At 41.7% G+C, this 23,448-nt stretch overlaps 2 protein-coding genes across 2 annotated transcripts; both read right to left on the bottom strand.

The window, feature by feature from the left end:
- Positions 1 to 9,625: 9,625 nt before the first annotated feature.
- LOC105060706 (uncharacterized) lies at positions 9,626 to 10,430 on the bottom strand. Its single transcript, XM_010944515.2, has one exon. The coding sequence runs from the start codon at positions 10,298 to 10,300 to the stop codon at positions 9,875 to 9,877; it is 426 nt and encodes a 141-aa protein (XP_010942817.1). The 5' UTR covers positions 10,301 to 10,430; the 3' UTR covers positions 9,626 to 9,874.
- A 3,152-nt stretch (positions 10,431 to 13,582) lies between these two features.
- On the bottom strand, positions 13,583 to 14,243 carry LOC105060705 (uncharacterized). Its single transcript, XM_010944514.3, has one exon. The coding sequence runs from the start codon at positions 14,155 to 14,157 to the stop codon at positions 13,735 to 13,737; it is 423 nt and encodes a 140-aa protein (XP_010942816.1). The 5' UTR covers positions 14,158 to 14,243; the 3' UTR covers positions 13,583 to 13,734.
- Between the last annotated feature and the right edge of the window lie 9,205 nt (positions 14,244 to 23,448).

Below are 23,448 nucleotides of genomic sequence, written 5' to 3'. Positions count from 1 at the left end.
AAGCCCATCTACTATCCGTACCCATACCTTGTAGACTGAACTAGAGCTCACAAAACAAAGGTTTTGCTAATGATGGATCAAAGCCGTGATGACCGATACGGATATATATTTTATTGTATATCAGTTGTTCGCCACAAAGATATTGAGTACCTATACATGATCTAAAAATTCGAACCATATCTTCTAACTTGTCTTTTTAGATAAGATGCTGAATTATAATTGTTGCGGCTTGTCTCCGATAGAATAGTTGGCCTAGAGTCGAGCAGATGCATTCGGTTACTGTACGATAGAAAATCAAAAAAGAGACTCATCCATCAGAAAGAGGATACAACAGAAAATGGTCAAGGATGAGAACGAGAGCTGGGTGCATGCATTGGCAATGATCTTCGCACGACGTTAGGACGGTTGGATTTTGGTGGAATGCTGAACCATCGGAGGAAATGAGACCTGCAAAGTAAGTCCCATCAGAGGTGGCTCCGATAAGAATCCTCTAACACTCAAGTCAGAGATGAAACTCAATGGAAGGAGAAGCAGAGTCTCAGCGTGGAGCCAGTATTGCATATCTGGATGGATCCCTGCTTAACTCTATTTATAGAGAGAGCAATGTAGATGATGGGAGGATAAGTGATCATATCAATCATTTTCTATTAGCCGCACGGTGTCATGTGGGCATCCTTAAATGGCTCTGATGGTGGGCATACTTTCTATTTGGCGCACACGTGATCGTGACGGTGGACACTACCATGCATAGAGTGTAATAAATGATCCCATGAGCGCAATTAATGAATTCGTAGCATTAAATCATAGTGCGTAGCCAGCTAGTTAGGGTATGGCGTCTTAGTGACGTGACCCGATGTGGCTTATTAGGATGGCGTGGCGGCTACGTTTGGTGCTTAGCTAGTTAGCCGAGGTCCTTACCATACGAGCCGGCAGAGTGAGCTCGTCGAAGGGTGGCACCCTATCATCAATTGGCATAGTCAACTGAACATCGAGTAAATAGTCGGCTATGTGCTGTTTGTCATTCGTCGTATGTGGTATGTCGAACCGAGTTGGGGCCAACTCGGTTATGTTTGCTGCCCTTAGTTAGCTAGATATTGTCGATAGAAGTCGATGGAGAACTGATTGGGCGGCGTTCGCTGATCTAAGTCAGATTGTGTCGTAGTAGCTTAGTCGGTGTAGCTATTTCTTAGTCAGCTGAGAGATGGGGAAATAGGTTAGTTGGTTGGGTGGTGAGGATTTACCCTAACACCTGCCTCTCAATTTTCGAGTTTGATTGCATAATTTTAATTAGATGAAGGGAGTTAGACGTCGTATGGATCCTAGTCGCATATTCTGTCGAATCCGAGCTGCTTTTCTTATCGGCTTATAATTTAATGACATTCCAAAAGATGCATCCGGCCACTTTGTTGCTTCATGAAATGAACGGCCATTTTGTCGCTTCATAGAATGTGTGGCGGTGCTGTCATGTCGCAGGTCGTGCGGCAATAAATACCGCAGAGCTCGAGGTGATTCTCCATAATTATGGCAGAGGATCAAGCGGCAGAGTAATAATGAGTCAACATACCTGAGCCTTCCACGTGTTGATTGTCAATTGGTTCGGTTCGTAATCATGCAGATCCGACTGATGTGGTGCGATCTCAGCAATGGTGCATTAAAAAGTCGAAAAAGTAGTCGGTTGAGATTGTGGCCATATATCGAAATCTCTGCACAAGGTGCGGCTTTCTGCATCGATCTTGACCATCGAGGTGGTCTATAAATAGGAGTCCCCCCTACCTTCAAGCCGTCTTCTGATTCCAGAGCTCTTGCCTCTTCCTTCGGTCCCCTGATACCTTGCCGTCCGACAGCGAACCCAGGGTTTCTAGAGGTTAGGTTCCATCACAGTTAGTTGTCTTCATCTCAATTGATCTTCTCTTTGTCGGCAGGGGCCTTCCCCTTGTCAGTAGAGGCCTTGCCCTTGCCGACTCCCACCCGACTAGGAGCCCAGTCTCCACTAGCTCCGGCTTGGGCTGACGATGCTTGAACAATAGTGGTTGGTCTTGGTGGGGCCTCGATGATGATGACCTCATCGTCCATAGGGGCAGCTGTGGGTCTCGAGACAGCGACCGTGACGTCAGCGGCAGAAGGTGGTGGTGAAGATCGCTCCGATGGTGGTCAGGATAGCGATGGAGGCTGCATACTCCTCGACACTCGGGGAGGAGATCCTTCTCTCAACTTCTTCGATGGCCGAGAAGGACCTCGCAGGCCCGGACACCATCTTCTTCTTCCTTTGATGGCTTGTTGGAGAGATTCTAACGTAATCCTCGTGCCTGCAAAGTGACAATAGAAGCAGATTAGTTAACAAAGCAAGCTTGGAAAGAAAGAAAACCATAGAAATTTTCAAGAAAAATTACCTAGGTGGCTGGTTGGGCTTATCCCGACATCGTACAACATTTATTCCCCCAGGAGCTCCCACTTCAGAGGGATCAGGATGTCGAACAGTTTGTCATACTGCTCCTGATCTTCAGCCAAGACCACGTCATTTCTGTTCGGAGACAGATTAGGAGCGGTCCAATGCCAGTCGAAGCCCCAAGGGTGGTCGGCCGCTATATAAAAGAATTTATTCTTCCATCCGTGGATGGAAGAAAGAATCCCAATAATAAACTGACATTTAGGTTGAGGACAGAAGAATCACCATCCTCATTTCTGAGGATATTTTTTCAACATAAAAAGAGCTCGAAAAGAGAGATTCGGAGCTCGAATCGAAGAAGATGACAAAGGACGACAAAAGAAGATAAAATCTTAAAAGAATTGAGGGAAAGCTCAGTAGGAACCACATCATAAAAGTCCAAAGCGTTGGCGAAGAAAAGGTGAAGAGAAAATTGGAGTCTCAAGCAAAGAAACTCCTCATGGACGGTAATGTAGCCATCTAGAGGGTGGATGACCCGACCTTCTTCGTTGGGCTCCATCAGTCGATATCGATTAGGGATATGATAATAATCCCTTAGTTGGTAGATGGCTGCCTCCGACAACTCGAACCTCTCAATGAGAGGCCCAAGAAGATTTTCAGGAGCCGGCTGATCATCCGATTCTTCATGATCGGGATGCCCCTGTCTAGAAGAAACATCTTCAGGATCATCCTGAGAAGTATCCTCGATCTCCCTCCGAGCGGATGGAGTCCGAGAACTGTGGTCCCCCATCACGTTCTCGCCTCTAGACTATCTACCCGAAGCAGCCATGGAAGAGAAGCAAAACAAAAACTCAAGGGAAGAGTGAAAGGGTAAAGGAGAAACCTTGCAAGGAGGGGATAATGACGAGAACTGTTGAGGCGAAGTGAGGGATTTTAGTCCCACATTGGCTATGAGTCAGAGGTTCACTGGCTCATATTGATTTGTAGACCACCCTTCCCTCAAGAGGCACCTTTTAAGCTGAAGCCTGGGGCCCAAAGGGGCAAAGCTGTGCGGCCCATGGGCCAGAGCAGACAATAATTGTTGCTAGGATACGAACCGGTAGCGCCTACATAGTGGGTGCATTTGTCCTTATGAGTGCGGTGGGCTGATATCCTCAAACACTGGTGGCCCGTGCAGGTCCTTCCCAATTGACAGTGCTCTTCTGACTGGGGGGGCTACTGTTGAGACGGAGTGAGGGACTTTAGTCCCATATCGACTATGAGCCAGAGGTTTACTGTCTCATATTGATTCGTAGATCACCCTTCTTTCAAGAGGCACTTTTTGGGTATAAGCCTGGGCCCAAAAGGGCAAAGTGTGCAGCCCATGGGCTAGAGCGGATAATACTTCTTGTTGGAATGGGAACCGATAGCACCTACATGGCAGGTATGCACGTCCGTTGAGTGCAGTAGGCCGATATCTTCAAACAGTGACCAATGATATTAGATTAGATTAGGTGCATAGTTTATATGGTTTGAGAGATACCGTAGCTCATATCGTTTTGGATTGACCATAAGTTCATTATTATGTTTTTGATTGGATTTAAATAGATTTGAATAGATTTGGATTCTTATTAGAATAAGGATGTCATAGCTTTAAAAAAAAAAGTATGTGAGGATCTATCTAGATATATATTTAATCTCATATCAATTATTCATTTAGGAGATATTAAATATTTATATAAAATTAAAAAATCTAAATAATATCTTTCAGTTATCTTTTTTGAATAAGATCCTAGATTATTACCAACTAAGTTCCGTTGCAAATGATCAAGCTAAATCAAAACCTAATTAACAAATATATAATTTAAAATTATTATGATGAAAGATACAGTATTTTGCTACACTAACAAGTAACACAAGCAACCCACAAAAGTAGGATTCCCAAGCAATTATACTGAACTTGAAGGATCAAGTGCTTGGGCGGTGGGTTCCCTCCAAAGAGAAATTTGGAACAGCATAAATACCGGTATTTGTAAGAATTATTTGTTAATTTAAGATGTATTTGATTAATCATTAAAAAAATATATTTTTTATTTTTTAATTTTTAAAAAATAAAAATTAAAATAATTATTTTATATGTAAAGTAAAAAAATTTATTTTTTAAAACTTAATTTTTTATTTTTTCAAATCTAAAACATCAAATCAAAAAGTAAAGAACCCGAATCCTTCTTCTCCGTCGAGCTCTTCACTTTCCAACCTCTTTTTTCCTCTCTTCCCAAATCCTTCTTTCTCGTTGAGCTCTTTATCTACCATCCAAATGTTGCTTTTTGCTTTATAGCAACATAATTATCAAACATATTTTTTATTTTTTATTTTTATTTAATAATAAAAATAAAAAATAAAAAATATTTTTAAAAAAATTAAAAATCAAAATATGTAACCAAACGCACCCTCGGTCTTCCCGAATCTTAAATAGTCAGAGTCCCGATCTGTTGCTTGAGCACGGTGCTTCTATGCCGTACTTGGAAACGGACAATAATTGCCTAATAATTTAATGTTACTTATTTAGTTTAGCATTTGGGCCTAGCCCTCTGTTGCAATTGGCAAAGGCCCACAGACGGACTCAGCCAGTAGGTTCCACCTAGTAGGTTGCAAAGCTGGTTCAGGGGCTCCACCAAGAAGTGATCGAGAATAGACCCAACGTGGCAAAGTAAAGGCTTGCCACCAGACCCATTTATCCCTTTTGCAGCATTTTCGGCTATACTTTGTCCCCCACAACCACCAGCATCATTGCACCCTTAAAAAGCTCCTCCAAGGAAGGGGCTTTTATCCTCCCCTGCGCTGGCTCTTCAGCTACTGATATTACCCATCATTACTCCATGAAACTAGGACTCAATTGGTAAGGCTACAAGGCATCAGAAATATACACTTTTATTTTACACTCTGTGACTTCATTTTAAATTCCCCCCAGTCTCACTTGGTAATAGTCAACTCAATTTCAATTGGCAAAAAAAAAAAAAAAAGAATGTGTAGAGCAAATACATTTCAGTGGTAGAATTTTGTAGAACTGATCCAATATCTGCTTCCATAACAAATTTGCTTACATGATCAGGAACTGCTTCAGATGGGTGTCAGCTCTTCTTTCTCCTTTGACAAATTGATAGAGATATGAGCTTCACAAAGTCCTGCATTTTATAGATATGGAGCTAAGCTAGCAATATGGAGATGGATTCAACCTATTGACATAGACTTTTGTTTAGTTTTGCAACCTAATATTGAAAAGTATGAACTATAATGGAACCCATGATTGCTCATAAATTCAGGGGGGTTGATTGAATGGCTACCTAACCAGATTCAAGCACTAAGAATGCACATATTGAAATGGTATATAAAATCTTGTAAAATGTACTATTTGAACGATAAAATGGTGGGGATAACATGCCACTCTCAAAGTGGTGAAAAAAAGGATGAAGGAAAAGAAACTAAAACTATGATTAGTGCATGACAACAATCATAAACCACAAGCTTTATCTCAATATTGTACGGTGTCTCTATAAAATCCTTCGGTATCATTATGCTTGCCATCAATTATATCTCAAATTCTCTTCCATAACAGCAATGTTATGTTAAATAATCCATGCCGTAATGTACAATTTGCTAAATTATCACCAGAAGATGAAAGGCAGACAGCCTGTCTTAAATTGGCTATCTGCACGCAACTTGGAGGACTTGGAGTATGAACCCTAGAGTCAAATTTTTGAGAGAATAAATCCTAGACTTAAATTGTACTGGACTAAATGCTGAGGTTGTTTGAAACCTGCAGCTTATTGACATGCAAGATAGGCCCGTCAAAAAAATGAGGCACTTAATTTCTCTTACGACGTCCAGTGCTTGCACTCAATGTACAAAAGAGGAAACTCTTGAAGAGGGCAAGTCTAAATTGAGTTATAAAAAGATAAATGCAGTTCTTTCTGATACCAGTAACTTAAAATAGAATTTGTCCAGCCTTATAAATGAGAGGAAAATTAAATCAGATGAGAGGAAAATTAAATCAACAAGCTTTCTCTAGGTTGGCTGTATGGATTTACTTACAAATATTCGCCTTTTCCCTGGGACCTCTGAAGTTGATGCATCTCCTTTCAAGTGCAATAATGTGATATGCTCATTTCAGTCCCACTAATATATACATGTACTGAGGTCCAAGGCCAAAGATACATGATAAGACAATATGAGGACATGACAGTATGTACACCTCTGCCACCAACGACTCTTTTATTCGTTTTTATCTGAGATTGGAGCTTCCTGGCTATATTCTAGTTGTGCTCTTGTTGGGGCACATATTTTAGGGGCCACGCTGTTTTTCCTCTCAGATTCAGCTATTTTTTTCTTAGACTTCTTTATAATGATTGCACTTGCTGACATTTGTTCTTGGCGATCAGTTCCACCAACCTCATTTTTTTGTTTCAGGAGTTGCCGCAAAGCTCTGGTGGGAGTGGATGTGGTTGAGGATGGATACTGATCCAGAAATTAGGATGCAAAAAGAGACTTGAAAGAGAAATTCATAAATATTGGAGGTTTTGAAAAGAAAATTTTTAATATTTAAATTAGTCGGAGTTTATGAACAGTAGGAAAGAAAGAGGGAGAGGGTGAGACTGCAAATAGCATTTTTTTTTCTATAGTCAAGTTTACCTCGAGGGTCCTACGGTTGCCTCCTCATAAAGAGATGGAGTCGTAGGCCATTGTATCTAAATCCAATAGACCATTGACTAGGCCACGATTTGTCAGACCGCTATGATAGAGAATGGTTGTTAGTCATGGATGGTGGCCATGTTCTGATAGTTTATTGGTAGATTTCAATTGGTTGCCTACGTGGCTGAATAGATTGGTAGTTTGAAGTCGGCACACAGTCGAGGCCTCGGCTTGGATATGTCTGCATTGGTGTCAGTTATGGAATTTCATTTCGTGTGGTTGGCAAGATCTCGATCTTAGGATTGGTATGCGTCCGAGTAAGGGCTCGGACGAAAGCCAATGAAATCATTTTGACTTGACTCTCCATGGCGGTCTTGATGAGTCATCGATCGGAGTTATCGACGTCAGTCTAGCAATGGGGTTAATGAAGGTACATTGGTGTCCTCGGTATTTGGCCGAGTATGATGTCCGGGGGTTAAATCTGATGAAATCGTCGCTTCTTTATCAGGACATCCAAATGATGTTTGTTGCTAGAGATCACTTCGATATTTCAGCTGATTCGAGAAGGATGTCTGAGGATGAGAATTGAGGATAATGACTGAGATAGTATGACTCCATAACTGGAGCTCTAGGAGAGGGTTCGTTTCTTTTCCTTCCTCCCACCACTGGGACCTCGTTCTTTATTTATCATTGGATCTGGTTGGTGGGACGTCGTTCTTTATTTACCATTGGATCTGGTTTTCTGTTCTTTTCACTCTACATGGTGTCATGTAACCTATTCTAAACTCCTTTTCACCCATGTATTCCCATTTGAAGGTGTTGTAATAGTCTCTCGCCATGCTTCTGTTCCTTGAATTGCAATTTCCGGGTGCAGATTATCATCAGTCATATGCAATTCATAATTATGCTTCCCATGGACATTCAACTTGATGGAACAAGCAAGTAGTGTTATTCAACAACACAAGGCACCAATAAATGAGGCCAACCGTATGATAATGGGCCAAGGGCACCCACAGGTTTCTGGAGTACACAATAAGCAGGAAATTTATTCATACAGTAGATAAAACCCATCACTGATACAGAGAGGTATGGCTTCTCTCATACATGGAGCTACTAAAGTAACTCCTAGACTACCTGTACTACCTGCTGAACACTTGAACACCAAATCTATATTGCTCAGGACTCTTGATTCAACTAAAATCAACTAAAAATGTTTCTTAGTTGGGCTCAGAACACCACTTCTCGTTACCTCCAGAGTATAGGTGGATTCTAACTCTTTGGTAACTATGTCTGCTAATAAGGATGAGCACTCAGCCCAGGAGCTATGTACTCTCATGCTATATATGAAACTGCAAGCTTCTCCATCCACTTCAGAAAAGTTGAATATTTCAGAGTGTTCCCATTTCTCTTGGTTAGTGATGCATTTTTGTCATGATTTCGATCCTCCAATGAACTTCAAGCTTCGTTTGAACTACTTGCCTTGGTTGAAATCTTGTGAGTGCTGAGATGGTCGTCAAGGATACCAGCTTTCATAAGCAATCAAACTATCTTTTTCCCCCTCACACTAGCTCCATCCCTCCAAGTCAGTGCATTGTTTGTTGCTCTAATCTGCTTGCGACCTCAAGTCTCTTCATTTACTACCTCATATTGCTATTGAAATAAACCACACCATCTCAAATCAGATAGAAGTCCGTCGAGAATGCTCACAATAGAGGATCTTTACAGCCAATATTGGACCGAAGGTGACATGTTAGAGCCATTAAGCTCCTTCGTATCTTCAAAAAAATAAAAAAAATGCATCAACAATCCCAAAAAGTTAAGTTAGCAACCCCAAACATTGCTCTCTTGCATGCCTCTTGCTCCCACCACAATTGCCTATCTACATATCAGATTCTTGGTCTAATTGGTAGCATGACCGTCCATACTTATTCCTAGTTGGTTTTTTCTGATGCACTTCTTTCTTGGCCACAACATCACTGCAACAACATCATTGATGATTCTCCATTGCCACTTGGATTCTGTTGTGTCCTCTCCATAAATTAGTGTGACATCAGGATGCTAAAACATTCTTAAAGCTTGGCTTTTTTGATATTGTGTATTTAATTCATGCTTTCTTTATTTTATTCATGGTATACGTTGTGCATCATTTGTCAGATATATTTCCAAATTTCAGGTATTTTCGAGCTATGCTCCACATTTGCTATTCATTAATGTCTTTCTGGTTGATGGAACAATCAAGGATCACTCTTTAAGATTTTGGACATCAATTTCTCATGAGAACCATTCATTTGCAGCGGTCTCATATGCTTAAGAAACAAGAGTAGATTAAGATTTTTAAATATCCTACACTCTTCATCATTATGCAGGACATTTAAACCCCCAAACTATGAGTACAAATAACTAAGGAGCAAATAATTATCCAAAACGCTGAAAAAGGTCAATTAACCTGATTCAAGTGATCTCCTATGAAATCATCATTATATCAAGGTTTATTCTTAATCTTAAGTTGCAGAGGATCCGTTTGCGTCGCCAAAGAAATGATCTGTCGCCATGCATACAAATGAATCATTGGGTATATTGAAAAATATATTTTGTATTAAGACCACGAACTGGAACACTTCTTTGAGACAACAACTTTGCCCAAGAGATAAAAATTAAACCAAAACCTTGACAAATTCAACAACAGATAGCGATTGATCCTAACCGAAAAAATCAACAAAAACAAGAAAAGCAACAGATAGCGAGAACTAATTTCCATTTTCCATTACCGAGAGAAAAGAGGACTAGTACTAGTCGCTCCACCAACTTCTCTCTCACACACTATTCAAGCTCGAAGGCAGACACCGGGAAGCTGTCAGAGAGTCCAGTTCCAGTCTTGAAAGTGATCTTCTCGGATGAGGGGTCATCAATGTAAACCTCAACAACAGAGAGCCACAGCAGCAGCTCCTTTGTCTTCACCCCAGTTATCTTCTTCATCTTGCGCTGCTCCACGAAGGCTGTCACCTCGCTGGCATACGACACCGTCTGCTTGATCTTCTTGAACGTATGCTCCTTCTTCTTTTTTTGGATCAGCCACATGAACCCAGCCGTGCGGTTGTAGCCAAACTCCTCCACATTCTCAAGAGGTAACAAGCCCTTGGGGAGGCCGAGCTCTTCCAGGAGTTGGATGGACTTCTTCTTGCAGAGGTCGTCACCACGGTGAACCTCGGCACCCTCATGGTAGCTCTCAATGGTTTGGGATGCCATCCTAGGTGTATACGTGATTACTCGAAAACAAGCAAGAGGTTGGAAGAGGAGCAAAGAAGAGTAGACTCTTAACTATGAGAAGAGGCTAAGGCTGACGGATTATAGGTTGGAGAGACTAGGGAGAATTTATAGAGGGAGGACAACATTTGGCCGAGAGCGTGTTGAACTTGTAATGATTGGAAGAACAAAAGGAAACAACAGAATTGAAATTTCTTTTTGTTGAACTGGTCGTTCACGAAGGGTGACAGCATCTCATAGGCCGATGTAGTCGTTGCGGACGAGCTTAACTATGGGTTTTGACTCGAACGGGTCATGGTTGGAAGGCCTTTTCACCTAGGAGATAACGGTGATGACGGTGCCATATTATTATATAGCAAAGGAAACAAAAGAAAGTCAACTTGTGAGGGCCAATTTGAATATAGTTTTGCAACGACTCTATAACCAGCCTTGCTGAAACTGGAATCAAATGGGATCCAGAAATGTGGTTAGAACAAGCCTTGAAGCATTCGAACCATTGGAAAAATGGCAAGATATGCAGGGGTAACCATGAAGAGATCATAATAAAATTGCCATGAAGCTAATGTACATGTGCAATAATTTCTCTTAATAATTTTGAAATTGCCAGCCTATATATGCAATTATATGTTAAGTATGTAAAGAAACATAATTATTTAATTAATAATAACAAAATAATTTGGATTGGACTAAACCCGAATCTGTCCAACCTCATGGGGTAGGGTTGGGTTCAGATTTTATGAAGGGGTTTGGACTCAAAAATTCCAGCCTGGTGTCAAGTAGCATTAGGTTAGGATATTGAGATTTAAACGGATCCAACTTGACCCCAACCCTAACCATACCTAGTCTGTTACATAGACAAATAAATGACTAACATTTATGTTTTATGGAGATTACTTACATGTTTGTATACTTATATCTTTTCCGAGAGAAATATATAATTATATCTTTGATCTTGTTAAATTATGTATGAGTGTAACGCAGAAACTTAGGAATCATTGAAGCCACAATTTGTTAATTATTTGTTCAACAAAAATATTCCAAATCGTTTCCCTATCTTAACATTTCCATGCAACTCAATTTAATCTGATCCACATGACACAACCCAACTCAATTTGGAGATCCAGCCTGCTCAATAGGAAGGTGTTCAGATCTTGGTTAGGAGATGGATTAGGAGATTATAATAGTGATGAGGATGCACATATTACCAAAAATAGTGGAAAAATGGAAGACCGGTCAACATTGGAGAGCTAATTTTAATGTGGTTTGAACTCTGAAGATAACTTAAAGTTAGACTTCCTACAATCGGAATCAAAGGAGATAGAGCTAGGAAAATTGTAAGAAAGGTAGTGCAAGGCACAGCAACTATAAAGAAATCTAATCCAATACTTTCATATAATTAGTCTAAATTCACATTAAATGAAAATAAAAAAAATAAAAAATATTAAAATTAGAAAAAAGCAATTAATAAGGGAGATAAATAATCCTACAATCGTCTTAGATTGATCATGGAACGAATAGAAGAGGCACTTATGATGAATCGGCTGGTCCAATTGGATTAGACTGGCTTGGTCAGCAGCGCTGACCTTGTTTGCTCTTTGAGGGGGATCTACATGGTGTTGTTATCCCATACTACCATTTTATCTTTTTCCAAAGTCACAAGATGCCTACTTCACGGGATCAATCTAGAATTTTGGAGGGAGTGGTAGTTAGATTTTGCACCTGATGTAGGATATATCTGAACTCTATATTTGGACACTTATTTATGAATTATTTTATTAATTTTTAATATACTATTATCAAGTAATTGATTTAGATCTATAGGCCTTATATGCTTTAAGAGTTACATCCCAGGGGATATGTTGCTGTGTCACACGCTAGGCTTGAGTGGTGGATTTCGAGCATGATAAAAATGCTATCAAAGTCTAGGTTCCAGATTCCTAGGATTAGACTACTTTGAATGAGTATGGGTGGATGCACATCTACTCGTTGAGCAAACATGCTAGATAAACCTTAATTGTAAGAAATATACTTTCCGATATTTACAACTTGAATTGTTTATGATTGTGAGTAGGCTGACATGGTCCAAGAAAGTTGATTGATGTGCTAGGAGCCCAACTTCATTTGTCGATGGCTCCATTTCCTGGAATCCTTCAGGTCAGGAGACTAGCCTCACTTTCTCACTAGCTAGCACGTCGCACCCACTAGTTGGGAAACCACAACAACCCTGTTAATGGTGCCCAAAGGGCGAGGACGCATGGGGGACCTGAGATCATCCTCAGTGGCCAAGTTTGGCCCTCCGAGTTAATTCAAGCGCTCATCAGAATAGTAAAGGGCCAATATTTATTTCACCACAGCAATATTTATGTCAACAGGGATCAATGACCATGATTGGCCAGACTTGTAGCTCTCGACTTACTGGCCCTATCTAAAACATTTTGCTGCATGATATTCGGAGCATCATTGGACAAATCTAATACCTTTGAAGCTTCCCATCCTTGCAGAGGAGTATAAGAAGTCAATGGGTAGGCCGATTTGTTAGTTGTTAGAAGTTTCGATGGGATCCATGACTACTATAGTAATGCTTGTAGTTTGCCAATGCTATTCTAATGTTATGGTTTGCACATTGCTTCTTTAAAAGATATTGAGGTGGTTTCGGGTTGTATATTTGGTATAAAAAAATTATTGATTTTCTTTCATGACATCAATCATTGGATTATATTTTTGCATAGGTCTCAAAGCACTCCAAACTCCTTCATTCATCTGTCTATATAGATCTCGAAGCAGTTGTTGTATGATCCAATAGTGGAATGCGAAGGAATGTGAATCTATCCTTCGCATGAGAGATACAGACCCTATGCTATTGAGGTTTGACCACCCTTTTTATACCCTATTAATGTAAGAAAGGAAACGGAAAAAGAAGAAGCTGCTGCACCACATCCAAGAAGGAAAAAAAGAGTGAAATTTGTACAACTTAGTTGAAAACCAAAGATCAATATGTATATTAACAAAGCGAATTGTCCCGCGCTTACACCACTTCATGGATAAGATTGAGATGTCTTAGAGTCTAGTAGAGAGTAGATCTACCGTATTCATAATAAACTTTTATTTTTGCTGTTTTAAGTATTAGGAGAGCTACGAGCTTACCTGCAGTTTATCGATAAGATCATTATACTCCAAACTTGGAAAGTATAAAATTGAATCATACTGCTTAAATTTATTGAAACATATTTCACATTAAGACATTAGCAGAACACTTGTTTCAAACAACATCATTGCATAATCAAGTAAAATATAAAACATAAAACAAAACCTAAATTATCAACTTTTAGCAACACAGGCAGTGAGAACTAATTCCCATTCTCTACCCTTATGCGGAAAAAGAATAGGCCAATCACCCTCCCCCGGCTTCCCTCCTACTAGAGCTCGAAGGCAGACATCGGAAAGCTATCAGACAGTCCTGTGCCAGTCTTGAAAGTGACCTTCTCAGATGAGGGGTCATCGATGTACATCTCGACAATAGAGAGCCATAGCAGTAGCTCTTTTGTCTTCACACCGGTGATCTTCTTCATCTTGTGTTGTTCTACGAAGGCCGTCACCTCAGTGGCATATAATACTGTCTGCTTAATCTTCTTGAACGTGCGCTCCTTCTTCTTCTTCTGGATCAGCCATATGAAACCAGCTGCATGGTTGTACCCAAACTCCTCCATGTTGTCGAGCGGGAACAGACCCTTTGGGAGGCCAAGTTCTTCGAGAAGTTGGACGGACTTCTTTTTGCAGAGGGCATTGCCTTGGTAGATCTCAGCACCCTTGCGGTAGTTCTCAATGGTTTGGGATGCCATCTTACCTTTTGTGTGTGTGTTTTGAGTAAGAGAACAATTCTAGAAAACAAGTCAAGGATTGGAAGAGGAGAGAAGTAGTTTGGAAAGATTAGAAAGCTGAGGGCTGATGAGCTGAAAGTTGGCGAGAGTAGAGAGCATAAATAGATGAAGCATAGCATTTGGTTTAAGCCTGTAAGGTGTTTTTAGGGTGATGAGCCTCATAACCAAACTGGAAGTCAAGGTCTCCATTGTAAATGTTCAAATATTTTGAGCTCAGCCTGATCATTTGAAGATAAAGTCAAGTCATGCTGGAAGGTCTTTCTACAGATGAAAGAAGGTCGGAAAGAGAAGACAATGACAGGAGTTTTTAAATGCCAAGAGGAACGTGAAGAAAACGGTCAGAATGGGATGGGGATGGCTGGTTTTAATATAGTCCTAATGCCACTTGGTCATATTGCCACAACTGGGACCAAGGGTGGTCCTAAAAAAGGGCTAGAAGAAGTCTTAGCGTCGAAGACAGGAGAAATAATGAGATATCATAATGAAATTACTTTGGAGCTAGGGTGCAATATCTTCTATGTTGGGTGGATGTCTGGTCAGGACACCACCTCTCAAGATCCTTTCAGTATCACACGATGCAGCAGGAAGAAAGAAGAAACAAAACAAAACAATCAAAATACGTGGATCAGCCACAAAAGGACTCGCCTCTATGGGACATGCAAACTTCACTATAAAAAAGAAATTTTACAAGAAGAGACCTTACCCTCAACCCTTGTACACCCAATTCTCTCTCTCTAGAAGTTTTCCTCTCAAAAGCTCTCTCTCTTTTGGAAGACCCCTTGAATCCCTGAAGTGCCTGGCGTCCGCTGTCCAGGAGCCCTGCTCTTTCTCTCACAGCAGCCTCATGCCTCTCTCTCTCTTCTCTTCGGGTTCGGCACGACGCTCTCTGCAAAAAATCAGACCATACATTTCCTCTGCGTCACAGGCCCTTTTAAAAAGGTTAAACATGACTTAGATTAGGTTTAGGAGTCTTTAATCAACCAAATCACGTCCCAGACCGTCGGATCAAGATCGAGAGTTACTTGGGCCCTCCGATCGCGCTCCGATCCACAGAATAGTACCGTGGACCGCGAGAAATGTGTGGAGAACGCCCACGCGGTCCACAGACCCATCAGTGGACCGCTCGGTCCACGGTGGATCGGAGAACAGGGCCCAGACAGGGCGCCTTGGCTTGGGCCAGCCCGCGCTTGCGTGCGGGCCTGCGCGAGGGCTGGGCCGTGCGCCCGCTTGGGCCGCGCGCCCGGCTGGGCCGCTTAGGCCGCGGGCTTGGGTTGCGCATCCCGTGCGCCTGGGTCGTGTGTCCTGTGCGCCGCTGCCTGCGGCCGCACCGCTGCCACCTGCCGCCGGCCGCTGGCTGTCCTCCGCCGCCTCGGGTCTCGTGTCGACTTCAAAAGCTCGTATCTTCTCCATCCGAGCTCCATTTTGGGTGATCTTGGTCTCATTGGACTCCGTTTTTCGCTGCGAACCTCACTGTGGGCTCAATATGGGTTGAATCTCTAGGCATCAAATCCTAACAATCTTCACCACGACTCGATATTCAGCCTCCTCCAAACTCTGAGAGCTTCCGGATCTCCTCGCCCTAATGCCCTGGGGCAATCGCCTGCTGATCATGATGGGCAAACATAGGAGTCTAGCCAGGCTGCTCGATCCCATCTCTGTTGTATGCTGTGCTCCTCCTGACCTGAGACTTGCTCGGGGCATCATCCTGCGGCAATAGGAATCTTACCTTGCGACGTTGCTTCTCATCCTCCCGAGTCTCCTGTCTCGTGCCCGATCCGCCTCCTAGAGCTCCACCTCACTCTGGGCTCCACTTGGCTCCCGAAGCTCCACCTCTACTGGGCTCCCTACCAGATAATAATATCCTCTGCTCCCCTTCTTCCCCTCCAGTACAATCCTATCATCGCGTAGCACCCTCAGGATTCCTTCACCAGCTACCGTCCTGTAGCCTCTCGAATCCAGTCTGCTAAGTGAGATAAGATTCCATCTGAAATCGGGTATGTATCGAATCTCCCCTAATCTCCTCACTGTACCGTCATGTATCTTCCAGCTGACCGTCCCAATGCCTCTGATCGCACAGCTCGATCCATCTGGCAGATATACAGTGCCCTCACTGTTCTCCAGGGAGTCAAACTGCTCCTCTCTGCAACATACATGATATGGGCATGCAGAATCTAATATCCACTACTGGGAAGAAGTAGATACCTCGTCAGATATCTCCAGGACATCTCCATCTGAATCACTGTCGGCCGTCGCTACAGTAGCTACCGTCCGATTTTTAAGTTGAGGGCAATCTCTGGCTAGATGCCCCAGCTCCTCACACCGGTAACACCTGATTTTGCTCAAGTCTCTCCTGGACTTGGACCGCCCCCGTTGCGATCTCCTGTCGCTCTATCTATCACCTCCTGCTCCTCCAGAAGCCACCAAAGCTGAGCTACCGCCACCTGAGCTCGAAGCTGGATTCTCCCTCCTGAGAACCTCATTCTGGAGTATCGCCGTGGTGACCTCGTCCATCTTAATGTTGCTCTTCCCCACTAGAAGAGCAGTCACCAAGGACTCGTACGAAGGGAGAAGCGACGCCAGCAAAACCAGCATCCTGATCTTCTCCTCAACATTCTCGCCAATGCTGAGGAGGTCGGTGAGGATCTTCTGGAAGTGGCTTAGATGCTCCTGCACGCTCTGTCCTTCAGTCATCCGCAGTTGGTAGAACTGCCTCCAGAGGAAAAGAGTGTTGGTGAGAGATTTTGTCATGTACAACTCCTCGAGCTTCGACCACAGCACCGTCGGAGAAGTCTCGTTCAGCACATGGATCACCACCTCATCCGTCAAGTATATGCGGATGGTACTCATCGCCTGCATCTGTAGTCGTTTTTAATCCCGTACCTCCATGGTGGTCGGCTTCTCATCGCACAAGAGAGCATCGATCAACCTCTGTTGGATGAGCACGTCCTTCACCCTTGCCTGCTACAAGAAAAAATTGCTCTTACCATCAAACTTGTTGATCTCCATCTTGATTGTTCCTGTCTTCTCCATCTTCAATCTTGCTCACCACCGCTGCAATCTGCATCTTTGTACCGCCTTGCTCTTATACCACTTGTTGGGTGAAAGTCTGGCCAGGACACCATCTTCCAAGATCCTGGGCCTGGGCCGGCCCTCGCCCATGCGCCCGGCTGGGCCGCCCACCCGCCTGGGCCGCGGGCTTGGGTTGCGCATCCCGTGCGCCGCCGCCTGCGGCCGCACCGCTGCCGCCCGCCGCCGGCCTCCGACTGTCCTCCATCGCCTCGGGTCTCGTGTCAATTTCAAAAGCTCGTATCTCCTTCATTCGAGCTCCATTTCAGGTGATGTTGGTCTCGTTGGACTCCATTTTTTGCTGCAAACCTTGCTGTGGACTCAATATGGGCTGAATCTCTAGACGTCAAATCCTAATATTCTAGGTATTAGCCAACATGCATATAAAATTTGTATTGAGTATGGAAACATATAATTTGTAAAATCATTATAGAAAACAAATTAATAGTTCTAGATTACTCTTAGATGGAGCAGTTATGCAAAGAGCGCAAGAGGAAATAGTAGCGATGTGATTTTAAACGGATTAAGATCTCAAGAATATGGCTTTGGTAAGAAAAAGAAAAGTTTATGTGACTTCATATGGCTTTTTTTCCTGTTTCCTAACTTTAACATGTCATAGAGTAAACTATTTTTATATAGTTTTATAAGTTTTACATAAAATTGGATGGTGATTTTGCTAAAACTCAAAGAGAAGGTGCGAGCCTGAATGGCGGCATACTAGCAGCACGTTGCATGCTACTACAACTTCAGAATGAAAGAGAACCACTTTCGATTTGAAGATCTAGTGCTTAGGAGGGCCGAAGTAAGTTAGCCAACCAAACAAGAAAAGTTTTCGTCCAACTAGAAAGGATCTTACTGCATCATCGAGGTAGTGCGCTTTGGGACCTATCATCTGGAGTAGTGGGATGGAATGTCCCTCCATTGTAGCTAGATTTCTATTAATCTTTGGCCTTACTATCAGTGAGGTACATCATGTAAAGCCGATACTACAATAAAACTTTAATCTTTTTTTGAAAAAGAAATGTTGTCAAGTGATGCAGTATGAAGACGTAAAACCTCAGGCCTAGCCACAATGGAGGGACGAAACATGTGAGAAGTCATTTTCTATCCAAAGAAGGTTGAAGCACTGGACCAAAAAAATCTTGAATGAGCTACCACACCCCAGGCCATGCTGCCATACTTGTGGAGAAAGTCTTGAAAGAGCTTCCAAGGCCCTAGGTTGAGTCACCATGCCTGTAAAGCCTCAGCTATCTGGTATACCCCCGTAGGTGGGAGGCTCCGAACCTTGAGAGGAGAGTATGCCCATGTAGGTGGAAATCTTCGAGAAAGTTATGGCTGAGTTACTATATCCTTGGCCAAACCATCATGCCAACTGAAGCCTTAGAAGAGCTCCTTATGCCTCAGGTCGGGTTGCCATGCCCATAAAGCCTTGGCTGACTAAAACACCCTGTAGACAAAAGGCTCGGAGCTTCAGGGAGAAAGCATATACGCCCACATAGGCAAAAAATTTTGAAAAAGTCCTAGGTGAGTTACCATGACCTAGGCCAGGCCGTTATATCTATCAAAACCTTAGGAGAGTTCTTTACGCCCCAGGCCGTGTCACCATACCCGCAAAGCCTCGGCTGATTGGTATGCCTCCATAGGTGGAAGGCTTCGAGCTTTAGAAGGGGAGTATGCCCAAGTAGGTGGAAAACCCTGAGAATGTCCTAGGTGAGTTACCGTACCTTAGGTCAGGTCACTATTCCTATGTTCTTCATATCCTGGAGGATCCGACATGCTTCAACTCTAGAATGCGTATCCATCAAAGCTCGAAGCAAGACTGAGTTCTAGTTCAAGAACTATCAAGTTTTGGATGATTGAGCTTTGAAGAGGCCTTCTGCTTGAGTCTGTAGACTCTAGAGGGGTAGAACAACACCTTTGTGGACTCCCACCTTCACTAGGTGGCAAGGCCTTGGAAGACCATCACCAAAGCAACAAGGCTGAGATTGGGGGGAGGCAAAGCTCTGGATTTCAGTACATTCACACAAGACATTGCAATGCATGAAAGAAGATTAAAAAAGAATAGTTTTTTTTATTGATGATTCCCAAGTACAAAAGTTTTGGCTTGATGGCCATGTTACAATACAAATGAAGACCTCTAAGTATAAGAAGAAGACATCGAGGGACAAAGAAAGACGTCTGCACCATGCAGAAGGATATCAAGAATGATATGGCTCCCTTGAGTTGGTTTACTATTGGGATCCATCTATCTTCTTGATATTTCTTTCAGGGGGACCGGGGAAGCTGCTTGGAAGTGAAAGATTGCCCCTAGAAAGGTGAAAGAAGTCTTTTCTAGGATGCCCGATGAGAAAGCCCCCTAAGCAGTCACCTGATCCAAGCCTGGACCAAAAACTGATGCAATTCAATCGAGAATGTTGTCACATTCCTGGTGGACCCAATGTCGAGAGATGGAACTTCAACAACAGGCCTCGTAAGGATATTGTTCAGACCTCAGTAGCTTTCTCAAAATGATAGTAGCCATAGTTCCATAGCCAGAACAGTGGTGATTTTCAATTAGGATCGATAAAATATGATCCGACCTACCAATCTGAGCTGTATTTGATCAATACAAGAATATTGAGTATTAGCAATGACAAATTTGCTGTCACTAATAATCTTTTTTACCGACAGCAAATAGCGACTAAGAAATCTACTATCATAAAAAATAAAAAAATTATTATCGATAGAAAACTGATTATTAGTGACGACAAAATTCGTTGCTAATAAATTTAAAATTTTAAAATTTAAATTTTTGTTTGATTATAATTATAATTAAATTTATTAATTATCGATGGTTATTAGTGACGACTGTAATTATTGTCGTTAATAATTTTAAAAAAAATATTTAAAAAATTATAAAAAAATATTTTTTTGATAAAAGTATTAGCGACAGACGTATCATCACTAATACTTTTACCGACGGCATTAGCGACTGCCACTTTATCATCGCTAATACTTCATCTCATTTATCCTTACGGGGGAATTCTCTCCCCTTCCCACGATTCTCCTCTTGCTGGTGCCCAAACCCCCCCAACCCCCCTTTCCTCCCTCCTTGCTGCGTCCCTCCCCGCCCCATCTCTTCGGCATCCCTTGGCCATGAGCCCATATCCCTCCATGCACGTCGCTACCTTGACCCCACCAGCCTCGATGTCGCCGGCTCGACCTCATGGCCTTGAGCCCTCATCCGTCCATGCCTGCGACTGCCCCAACCTCGTCGGCCTCGACATCATCGGCCAGACCCTGCAGCCCCTGCCCCCCGCCCCCAACCCACGGCCCCACCCCACCAACCTGACCTCGTGGTCCTATCCTTGAGCCATTGTGTTGCTCCTTGAATTGATTTTGATGATTACAAAGCATTTGAGGGGGTTACTAATGATTTTGACTTGGAAAAAGATTTATTGTATTTCAGAGGCAAAATCATAAGTTTACCAAGTTCTGATTCAGAAGCTTCAAGAGCAAGAGCAGAAGATTTGTAATCTATTGGAGGCAATTTCAATATTTTTGGATGTGTATTTTGAAAGAAAATCATGTTTATAAATTTGAGTCGATCCAATGAGTCGACTCATGTCAAAAGGAGCTGAACAGCACGTTATTTTTAGCTGGCACACCCAATTGAGTCGACCCCATGAGTCGACTCCTGTGCATGAGTCGACCCTATGAGTCAACCTCTATTGCTGTGCAAGTCAAAGATACAAAACTGTCAATTTCTGTTCTGCGCCACATGAGTCGACCCTATGAGTCGACTCCTGTGCATGAGTCGACCCTATGAGTCGACTCCTGCAATGGAAAAACTCCGCAATGGCTAGTTTTTAGTTCATTTTGACTGTATTTAATATCCATTTAATGTGCTTCAACGGCTCTATTTCAGTCCAGATTACTCTTCACCATCATTTGAAGTTATAAAAGCCACTTAAAGGAGAGAATCAACAAGATTTTGAAAAAGTTCTTCAAGCATTCATTTCAACCCTAAACAAGAGCCCTCTTGAAGTTAAAGAAACTTTTATTTCAAGTTCACCAATCCCTCAAGAGCTCATTCAAGTCTTCAACCACCTTGAGAAAAATCAGAAAAGCTTGCTTCTCTTTGTGTAAAGTATATTTAAAGCTTTATTTGCTCATTAAAGGAGCTACATCTGTATTTCCATGTGATTAACTGTTATACTCTATTTTTGAGTTGATTTTTTATTTTGGAAGGGTTCCAAAATATGGAAGGTTGATCCGAACCTTGAATCGAATTGTATTGGATTGGCTTGTACCCAAAAAATAAGTGTTCTAGCTTAGAATAGCTAGAGTCGGAGGTTCCGACGTTGTATTCAGATTGAATACGGTTTAGTGGATTTGAATTTTCAAGTAGAAGCTTGGGGAGTGGACGTAGGTGCAAGATTGGCACCGAACCACTATAAATCTTCTTGTTTGTGTTGTGCTTACTTGCTCTCCTTTTAAATTTTTTTATCTTCTTGCATTCTTGCATCCAGCTTCTACACCTTGCATAAATTTCACTCTCCACATTTATCCTGCTTATTGTTATAAAATCCTCATAGTTGTAAGTTAATTTTTAAATTTTTAAAAATTCAATTCACCATCCCTCTTGGGTTGCATAGCTGGGCAACAAGTGGTATCAGAGCTTGGTGCTCTAGCTCTACTTTGATTTAACCATCAAAGAGCTAAAAATCTATGGCAACTCAAATTGGTACTTCACTAGCCGAGGGGCAGTCCACAAACCGACCTTCACTTTTCAATGGGTCAAATTATACCTATTGGAAAGCTTGGATGAAAATCTTTATTCAAACACTTGACTATGATATGTGGAGTATCATAGTAAATGGACCACACACATCCACTAAAATAATTGATGGTGTAGAATCAACCAAACCCGAAAAAGAATGGGATGAGGTTGATAAGAAAATGACTCAACTAAATACTAAAGCCATGAATATTTTGTATTATGCTCTAGATGCTAATAAATTTAATCGTATTTCAACATGCATGTCAGCTAAGAAAATATAGGATAGATTAGAAGTAACTTATAAAGGAACTAATCAAGTGAAGGAATCAAAAATTAATATGTTTGTGCATAAATATGAACTTTTTAAAATAGAGCATGATGAATCAATAACTGAAATATTTACATATTTTACTGATATTATTAATGATCTAAAAAGTCTTGGTAAGTCTTATTCTAACAGTGATCTCGTGAGAAAGATTCTTAGATCTTTACCAAGGACTTGGGAGGCCAAAATGACCGCAATCCAAAAAGTCAAAGATCTGAATATCCTACTCTTGGAGGAGCTTCTAGGATCGCTGATGACACATGAGCTAAGCATGAAACAACACCAAGAAGAAGATGTCAAAAAGATGAGGATAATTGCCCTCAAATCTACTGCTTAACCTGATGAAGAATCTGATGATATAGAAAATGAAGAGCAGGATGAAGAAATGGCCCTCATTACTAGAAGGTTTAAGAAGTTTTTAAAGAAAAAAAGATAAGAAATGAGGAAGAGGCCACCTACAAAAGGAGAACACAGCAAAGAGAAGGATAAGGAGTAACCCCTTATTTGTTATGAATGTAAAAAATCGGGACACTTTAAGTTTGAATGCCCACAACTGAAGAAGGGTCCCAAGAAGTACAAGAAGAAGGCCATGATGGCTATATGGAGCGGAAGTGATGAGTTAAGCTCCGAAGAAGAAGACTCAAATGAACAAGCCAACTTGTGCTTTATGGCACATAAAAATGAGATGAATACTGAAATTTCTATTGACTTTACCTTTGAAGAACTTCATGAAGCATTTTATGATCTAATTGATGAACTAAAGAAGCTAGGAGTAAAGAACAAAGAATTAAAATCAAAGAATCAATCTTTACTAAAAGAAAATGAGAGTATTTCAAATGAAAAATCAATTCTGTCTCAAAAAAATCTGAACTTAAAAATTGAGATTGCTAAGTTAAAACCAATGGTTGAGAAGTTCACTTTAAGTTCAAATAAGCTTCACATGATACTTGACAATCAAAAGGCCATTTATGATAAAGCCAGTCTTGGATATAACCCTTTAAAGAAATAAAAATTTCTGAAAAATATCTTTATAAACTTATCATACAACAAGTTTTCAAATATAACTTACTTTAAATATGGTAAAGTAGGACACAAATCC

The sequence above is a fragment of the Elaeis guineensis genome, chromosome 13 (assembly GCF_000442705.2).
Source record: "Elaeis guineensis isolate ETL-2024a chromosome 13, EG11, whole genome shotgun sequence".
Taxonomy (NCBI): Eukaryota; Viridiplantae; Streptophyta; class Magnoliopsida; order Arecales; family Arecaceae; genus Elaeis; species Elaeis guineensis.
This window is presented reverse-complemented; position numbering and strand designations above follow the sequence as displayed.

Excerpts from the sequence above, each read along its gene's own strand:
- LOC105060706 (XM_010944515.2), bottom strand. The coding sequence starts at position 10,300 with ATGGCATCCCAAACCATTGAGAGCTACCATGAGGGTGCCGAGGTTCAC.
- LOC105060705 (XM_010944514.3), bottom strand. The coding sequence starts at position 14,157 with ATGGCATCCCAAACCATTGAGAACTACCGCAAGGGTGCTGAGATCTAC.